Genomic DNA, 8,540 nt, shown 5'->3' with positions numbered 1-8,540 from the left:
ATTCATGACTCACCGCTGATAACCTCCCTTTTCTCCATCCTCAGATGATTACAGCCAGCACATCCCGTTATAATCAAACTTCTTCTAAACTTATTCTTTTAGTTTGGTTGAGTAGCCATCTTTGGCATCATCTTTTCATTTTCTGATAATTGATTTAATGGAGTTCCATGGCATGTTCAGTGTTGTAGCATATTTATCATTTTTACAAACTCTGCTTTGGACTGATCTGTACAACGTTGCCTCCAAACTGTGAGAGTTCCTTGATGTTGTCGCTTCTTTGGTGGTACCCCAAATCCAATCAAATTCCAGGTTTTCAGGACATTTCAGTCAATGCAGACTCAAATAAAACAGTGTTTCCATATATAACTTTAAAAATTATTATGTTTAATACATTTTGTGCAAAACATCACATTGCACACAGGATAAAGCATAAAGCAAATGATGAAACAAACAAAATAACATTAAACCAAAGTTTCAGGTATAATTCTGAGTTTTCAACATTTTAGTTATTTCCTTTAACTTTCATATACACCAGTTTCCCGATTATTAAATATGTTCTGATTTTCACAAGATACGCACATGTTTTGAACAGACATACAATGTGCCTCAGTTCCTGTGACTGGTTTTGTATCTGCAGTAAAAAACAATGTGCAGATGAAAGCAAAATGAATATTTTCAACCGGAGTGAAACCCCGAACAGGAAACCACTTTCAACAAATCTCCACAACTGCAAAGCAACACTTGCAATCTGTCACGTCTAAATATACGTTTGTCTCGTATGACTTGGTTCTGTTACTGAGTTGCACCTCGACGTTGGAAAAGTCTGGACGTTGCATCTGGCAGCTGTGTACTTGACTGGAACTGGAGGAGGTTTGAATGGCGGCGGGAGGTCCATCCTGCAGTGGGATAGCAAACATTTATTGGTGTCATAGCTGGTCAGTGGAAAGCATGAAAGCATAACAGGTTAGCAAGGTCTCAGTTCTGATTAGGATTAAGAAGCTGCAGAAAGAATGAAAGTTTTACCTCTTCTGTTTATTTCGTCTCCAGTAAAGAAAGCCGACCATTACAATCACTAATAGCAGCGAAATGACAATTAACACCACCAACAAATGAGTCCGTCCGATACCTGATGAGCAGATTGAAGAAAAAAGTTAGTTTTTTTCTGGAAAACTAAAAACACTACCATAATCCAAACATATTGACTGTTTTGCTTCCAGTCCTCACAAACTGCTCCTAATAAATGCAATGCCGCAAAGTCAAACTTTTTGTCCTGAAGCTAAATGTTGCTTATGTAATCCTCTCTCTTGGTTAGTTGTGCACACACTTTAAGTGCTTCTTCTTATGAGTTTTCCATCTGACGAGGCATATAGCCTGATGCTTAGAAAACGGGAGTCTGCACAGATCCCACATGTGAGGGGAGTTTAGGGTGTGAAATCAAATGAACTTTAGCTAATGTTCACCAGTGGTTTCCCTTTTCAGCATGCATTAAAGCTCATGCTCAATAATCCAGGTAATAACCCAACAATGTTCAATCAGGTCATCTGGACTGTTTCTTTTTTTTTTAATCTGAGACATTTCAAAATTCATCCAAAGAACTTCATCAGTCTGAGAAGCCACAAACATACCCACACATAGCACACTCCCATAGCGTAAAAAAAAAACAGTTTGCTGGTGATAAGATGGTTTCTGGGGCCCGCCCTCTCCCCCGTCACCTCCTCTGAGGCAGCCATGCCAAAGTGGTTCAAAACATCAAAGTTCATGCTCAATAATCCAGGTAATAATCCAACAATGTTCTGTCAGGTCACCAGAAACCATCTTAACACCAGCAAACAGTTTATTTTTCTCCCACTATGGGAGTGTGCTGCTTGTGGGACTCAGTTTGTTTGTGGCTCCTCAGAATGAAGAAGTCCTTTTAATGAAGGACAAAACGTCTCAGCAAATAAAATAAACTGTCCAGATGACCTGACTGAACATTGCTGGATTTTCAGCATGCAGTTCGGCTGTAGTCATGCTTTTTTTCCAAACAGTTTTTAATTATTTTATTTTACAAACAAGCTGATGTGGCATTCACAAAACAGAAATGTGGATTTAGGATTCAAGCAAGAAACAGGTAATAAATCTTACTGAATATTACCTTTGTTCTCAGAGATGAACACAGTTACTTTAACACTCTTTGTTGGGGTTAAAGGAAGATGTTTGGGGCGTTTGGAAACATTTTCCTCGGTGTTGACTAAGGAGTCGTCTGCTTGTGGTGTATGAAGCTTGGACTCATTCCTCATCTCCTCGCTGACTGTTTCCAGTGTTGAGCTGGAAACTGCAGTTGCATTAATTGATATAGTAAAGTTGAGTGAGTGGTAGGTGCTGGAGTGTGTGTCAGGGGATAATGGGATCCTGGTAGGTGTAAAACTGGTTGAGGAGGTTATATTTTCTACATTTGTGGCTGTAACATAACTGAGGTTTAAAGGAGTGATCCAGTTCACAGGGTTTGAAAGTTCAGTGGTTTGCAGTGTTGTCAAGCTGCTGTGTGCTGAATCAGTCACACTTTGTGGTGACGCCGTCACAGGGTCTGGAAGAAGAAAAACATCTATTTTTATAAAAAGAACAATCAGATTGTTAAAACAATGTTGATTATAACATTTTAAATGTGAACAGGCTTTGAAGAAATTGAAATAAACAAGTACAAATAGTATATTATTTGGAAAGTTTCTTCTTTTTTTTAATTTCTGTGTTATTTTCATCATTTTTATTTATTTTTTGGTCAATTTTTGCTTTAATTTCTTGACCAAATGGCACATTATTAGTCACCTTGTATCAAATACAAATTTATTCTCACACATAATCAAAGGTAACTTTTTTGTGGCTGCACCCTTCTTCAAAGGTTGCCAAAGCGAGCGACCTTGCATGAAAGAATTGGCAATTGCCGAATGACCTTCCTGACGCAACCTGGGCTTGAACCCACAACCTCAGACCATGGCATTAACCACCAAGCTCCCGCAGCCCCCAGCCTCACACAAAATCAAGAAAACAAAAAAATCACTTTGAACCCTTGTTTTTTTTATTCAAATGAGGCTGACATCATATTTATTGTTAGTGGTTTTTTTTTGTCAGACTCTATTTATACTTATGCAAACACATGCATACTGCTTTTTATGCTGTCGAGTAACAGTTTTTATTATTCTTATATAAATAAAAATTATCTGTTGGATTTGCAACATATAAAATGTACCCTCCTTCCGGGCTTAATTTGAGCTGGATCGTACCGGAACAGGAGCCGGGAACGCTCTTATTTTGACAGGCTGCATTCCGGTAACTGTTTGCTTGGATCAGGTAACTCTCAGACTTTCTAATAATAAAGTTATGAACAAATAAGACTGCCTTGAATGAATAACACTTATATTGGATATGTAAACTAAAAATAACTACATAAACACTCATTTTAAACATAACAGCCACTTACAAGCTTCCTAATATCACATCAGAGCTGCCCCTGCAAGTAAGCATTTCTGCTTAAACAAATCTCAACCCCTAAAAGTTCAGTCATGGGCAATTTCATTTAAAACACAAAAATATATTTAAACAGCACAACTAAATTGCAACTCAGTTTTCCAGTTTGAGTGGATCATTAATAAAATTTTGATTGTTTATTAAAATTACGTGAGAAATATTTGATGAGTAATCACGTTTATGTACATGATGTATCAAAGCAACGGTGCCGATTTGTTAAAATAACAGCGATCAAAATGTCGAAAAGACGGTCCAATTTACTTTCATTAAAAAAGTCTTCTCAAAAAACTGAACTACCAAGAATTGAAGCACGAGTGGCAATGGAGAGAGTACTGAAGCAGGTGCAAGTGATGTGGGTGAGTGCTGAGCTAATCAGGCCACAAAGTTTCAAAATTTACACATAAGGTGAAAGTTAATTTAGCATTTATTATAGAGTTTATTTAGCATTTGTTTATAGAGTTTGTCTACATTTATACACAAAAAAAAAAAGATCATTAAGGTTGCACCTAATAAAGAATAAAAACAGCCTTGCTTTGTAGACATGTCAACATATCCTAATATTGCTAAGTCTAATATGTAAATTAAAAGTAAATAAAACCATACAAACATATTGTAATCTTAGAAATATGCAAAATAAGTAAAAGAACAAATTTCACTTAAGTCTTTTCTTACTGCTCGGTGTAATATATGCTGACACAATATTACATTTAGGAACTTTTAGTTGTTGTTGTTTTGTTATGTTTTTTGCATATATTTTCCCAAAATGTCAATTTATTCCTTGAATGAACTTTACACTGAACCTGAATACAATAATAATACGTAGAGGGAAAAAATACTTTTAAATACTGCAACAGAGTGCATCATTAAAATTTGTCCCAAAATGACATTTATGAGCAGATACATAGTCCACAGGGTTAAAATCCATCCATGCATTATCTTTACCCACTTGTTCATTTTCGGCTCACCGGGGTCACTGGTGCCCATATTGAGCAGTCACTGTGTGAGAGGCGGGGGACACCCTGGACAGGTCCATCACAGGGACACATAGAGACAAACAATCATTCACTCTCTCACTCAGACAACTGAGTTACCAATCAGCCTATCATGCATGTTTTTGGTCTGAAACTGGAGTATCTGAAGAAAACCCACACATGCACATTGAGAACATGCAAACTCCACCCAGTAAAGTCCCGGGCTGGGATTTGATCCAGCGACCTTCTCACTGAGAGGCAGCAACTCTACCAATGAGGCACCGTGCTGCCCACAAGTAAAATCATTCAGAAACATTGGATTGTGCAGCCAGAGGCACAATCGTCCGGGGCAACATGGGCTGCAATTTTGGCTTTACAGTTCTTTCTAGGCTAATTTTAGAAAACAGTTTCCTTTTTTCTTTCGTTAACAAACAAACTCCAGCCAGAACCGAAAGTATCCACTAAAAGACAACAAAAAATTTAAAAGAAAGAATCAATTTTGTATCATATATCGTTGCGGAGCAGTGCGGTCATTTATTTCAACATCACATCTTTTCAAGCAGCTTTCAGGTTTTTCTTGGTTTAACTTGCTGTACTTCTCCCATTTGTCCAACAAACTGTGCTCTTACCCTGCATCATGATTCAGGGGTGGGCAAGGTTGTGATGCTGCGTGTTGTTGTTGGTTCGTGTGGTTTGAAAGCAGAGATGAAGGACAGGAAGGAACTTGCGACATCATTTATGCTTTTTGCTACACTTTCAAACTCATGTAGACCGGATGACAGGCAAATCAGCAGGGGAATTTTTTTTTCCACCTGAGCAGTAATGACAGATTATAAACGCTTTTCTTCCTTTGGATTCAGTTTCTTCCACAGCTTCTGCATTCATACTAATTCTGCAGGAAACTCATTTAAAGCAAAGAACTGTAGGCTTAACTTTTTTTAATTATTATTTTTTTAAATTCTGTACGTCAGTTTACTCATCCCGTGTGTTCTCATCACACAGCCAGCAGCGTCAAATTCCTTTGAATCTCCTGTTTTCCTTTCAGCTAATTAAAAGTTAAAATTGAGTGAGCCACAGCATAATAGTAAAAGTTAAAGTATCAGCTTTCCAGCCCAGTGCAGTTTATGTGGGTGCACAGTCTCTTTTAGATTTAGTCCCTCCCCGAGGGATGATGAAAATGAGTATGACACTAAGAGGCAGTGGAGAGGAAACAGAAAGGCTCACCTGTCCTCAGCACAGTGATGATAAAATTTCTGTGCAGAATTTTGTCTCCTGTCTTGACTGTGAGTTTATACGTCCCCGCCTGAGCGTCTGTCGCCCACCAGAGCTCCAGGGACTCATTCTCAGACACAATTTTTTCATCCTGAGGCAACAAAGGCGACAAACGACATAAATACCTTTGATTTTAAGGAGATAGTTTTAAAATAAATGATAGGAAACCGAATCATCAAAAGTTGTCAACTTATGTTTTTTAATTAAATTAAAGACTTAACATGTTTCATTTACCTTGATCCACCTGTACTGAGCATCAGAGGAAACGGAGCAGTGAATGGAGGCGTTTTCTCCATAGGTGACGTTAATGATTCCATCTGTGTCACATGATAATTTGATGGCATCTGGGGTGGGAATGTCAGACAAATCTGGGCACAAAAGAGTTGCAAAAACACACAGACATGTGTTCATTTAAATGCAACATGCATCAGGAAGACAATGTCATTGGTTTTCTACATATAAGAATCATAACAGTTGGGAGAAACAAAAGATGCACTGTTCCAATTATGTTTTGATGAGAAAATTATTACTTTTTTTTTTTTTTAGCAACAAGTGTGGTGTAGAAAATGAAGTTGAACTACAATAATCAGAATATGTATTTTCTAAACTCAAGAGCCATGGGACAAATCTGTTCCCCAAAGATGATAATTTAAATGTAAAATTTTGCATCTCTTCTAATTTTTACTTTAAAATAACTGATACATGATTTAGTATAGGCTTCTCTTGCCAGCTGGTTAACTTTGAAGCCTGAAAGAAGGTTGGATCATTCTGTCATTATTAATTCTGATGTGGAAAGAGTAACAGAACGTCAAGAGAGACAGATCAAACTCTTGTTCATGAACCTGCAACCCCCCCCAAAAAAAAAAATCAGGTATCTGACTTGAGTTAATGTAAATGGTAAATGGACTGTACTTATATAGCACCTTTCTACCTTATCAAGACACTTAAAGCTCTTTACAACACAATCTGTGCCCTCATCCATTCATACAGCACTCTACTAGATCTATACAAAGATTAATCAGTGCTTTATCACATTCATACACCGATGGGACACACACTGGAGGCAATGAGGGGTTCAGTGTCTTGCCCAGGGATACTTTGGTATGTGACTGCTGGTGGAATCAAACCCCCAACTCTTGCAGGAGGACGACAACTCTAACCACTCAGCCACAGCCTCCAAATGTAATGTATCAGCTGAAAGTAGTCTGCGGCTCGGACAAAGTTTTACATTTTGTCTCCTTTTGGTAGCTGAGTTCTACACCCTAGATACTTCTATATGAAATGTATACTGTTAATAAACTAAATAAAAAATAATTCAAATATTAAATCCTTTCTTGACTATTATAATGTGAGGTAATAACGTCTTTTGAAGTATTTCACTTCTTACCTTTGACTGTTAGATTTGTTTCTTTTTCTGTGGAGCCCAAAGGGTAACTTGTAATGACACAAACATAGGTGCCACTATCCCATTTGTTTACCCAAGGAAGGAGCAGGTATGAACCCCTTATGACCGTGTCGTTCTTCTCAATCTGGATGGTCACGTTGGACCAGTAGTAATGGGGTCCAAAGGATGGGTTGTACACCACCAGCTTTGTCTTATCTTTTCTCCATTCAATATTGACAAGCTTGAGACCAGTGACGTTTTTCATTATACAAGGCAAGGGAATGCTCTGACCCACTTCAGCTTCCAGTATTTCATTATGGATCACATCAAGATTCCAAAGTCCTGTCAGATACACAAGATTGCAAGAAAAGTGAGAAGACAAAAACACTTGCTCTTTGAAGTTTATAATACAGACAGCTGTCCACGTGGCTACAGACAAAATCAAAGCGTTTTACCTTGACAGCTTGTTAAACCAGAAGCTAAAATATACCTGAACCCAAAGGTGAGCGTCCCATCTTTGCAGGTGCATTATATGAGACAGCGCACACAGATGTGCTTTGAATTACCTTGGATAAGGGAGGCAAGGAGTGGAAGTGAGAAGGCAATCCCCAGTGCCTTTCCAATCATGTTTTGAGCGATCAGTGAGGACAGTCAATCAACCAGAGAGATTTCAACAAAAGCAGGAGTTTACTGTCAGCTGAGGTTAAAGAGCGGGTCTGAGACTGTGAGATGACAAACAGGATGACCTTTTTTCACAGGAAGCCACAACGAGACACTGTGAGTCACATATGTAGAGCACTGAGGTGAAAGCGTTGTGTGAAGTGGAGGCGTGCAATAGATGTTAAACTCTGCTGCGCGTTTTGTTACTTATTCTGATCGTCAGCCCGCAGGAAACATACTCAAGAGTGTAGCTTTAAAATGAGTCAAGAATGAAGCCGAGGGAAATCACAATCCAAAGAAGACAGAACAATTAATTAACATTGTTGATTTAATAAACTACTTCCATTCAGACATCCTTAGGTTTTATAGCAGTCCCTCATGTTGAAACGTTTCTATTCTCATTCATTTGATTAATGTTACCCATCTTCTTTATTTATTACCTTTGTAGTTATGGTGGCCACTAGAGGGTTATGTCATTTGAATGCAAATATTTGCTACGTGTGCAAAAACAACAGGTAAAGTAACCCAGAGTCCTTTTAATGAAGAACAACTAAAATAGTATTGCCAAGACACTAAATATATAATATAAAAGTTGTCTATTATGCTCGATTGATTGATTGAATTTTAATTTTCCCCTTGATTTGTTTTGTTTGATGCAATGTATTCCACCAAACAGGAAATGGTCTTTGCATTTTAGCCTACCTGCTGTATTTAAAAAAGGCTGTGCCTACTTTCAACTTTTGCATAAA

At 37.9% G+C, this 8,540-nt stretch overlaps 1 protein-coding gene across 1 annotated transcript; it reads right to left on the bottom strand.

Annotated features, from left to right (window-relative positions):
- Positions 1-757: 757 nt before the first annotated feature.
- si:ch1073-15f19.2 (T-cell surface protein tactile) lies at positions 758-7,770 on the bottom strand. The gene is made up of 7 exons (XM_037687381.1): positions 7,698-7,770; positions 7,135-7,473; positions 5,982-6,091; positions 5,700-5,838; positions 2,135-2,584; positions 1,024-1,126; positions 758-896 (listed from the first exon to the last, which is right to left on the bottom strand). Exons 1-7 carry the CDS (start codon positions 7,756-7,758, stop codon positions 758-760), a joined length of 1,341 nt encoding a protein of 446 aa, XP_037543309.1. The 5' UTR covers positions 7,759-7,770.
- Between the last annotated feature and the right edge of the window lie 770 nt (positions 7,771-8,540).

This window comes from Nematolebias whitei, chromosome 14, assembly GCF_014905685.2.
Source record: "Nematolebias whitei isolate Nwh7 chromosome 14, NemWhi1, whole genome shotgun sequence".
Taxonomy (NCBI): domain Eukaryota; kingdom Metazoa; phylum Chordata; class Actinopteri; order Cyprinodontiformes; family Rivulidae; genus Nematolebias; species Nematolebias whitei.
The sequence above is the reverse complement of the archived record's forward strand: the minus strand, read 5'-3'. Positions and strand labels throughout refer to the sequence as shown.

What these genes read in the sequence shown, in the direction of transcription:
- si:ch1073-15f19.2 (XM_037687381.1), bottom strand. Translation starts at nt 7,758, where the DNA reads ATGATTGGAAAGGCACTGGGGATTGCCTTCTCACTTCCACTCCTTGCC. An exon ending in CCTTGCCTCCCTTATCCAAG is followed by an intron (nt 7,474 to 7,697) that starts GTAATTCAAAGC and finishes TGTATCTGACAG; the next exon opens with GACTTTGGAATCTTGATGTG. An exon ending in CATCACTGTGCTGAGGACAG is followed by an intron (nt 2,585 to 5,699) that starts GTGAGCCTTTCT and finishes TTATAAAAATAG; the next exon opens with ATGTTTTTCTTCTTCCAGAC.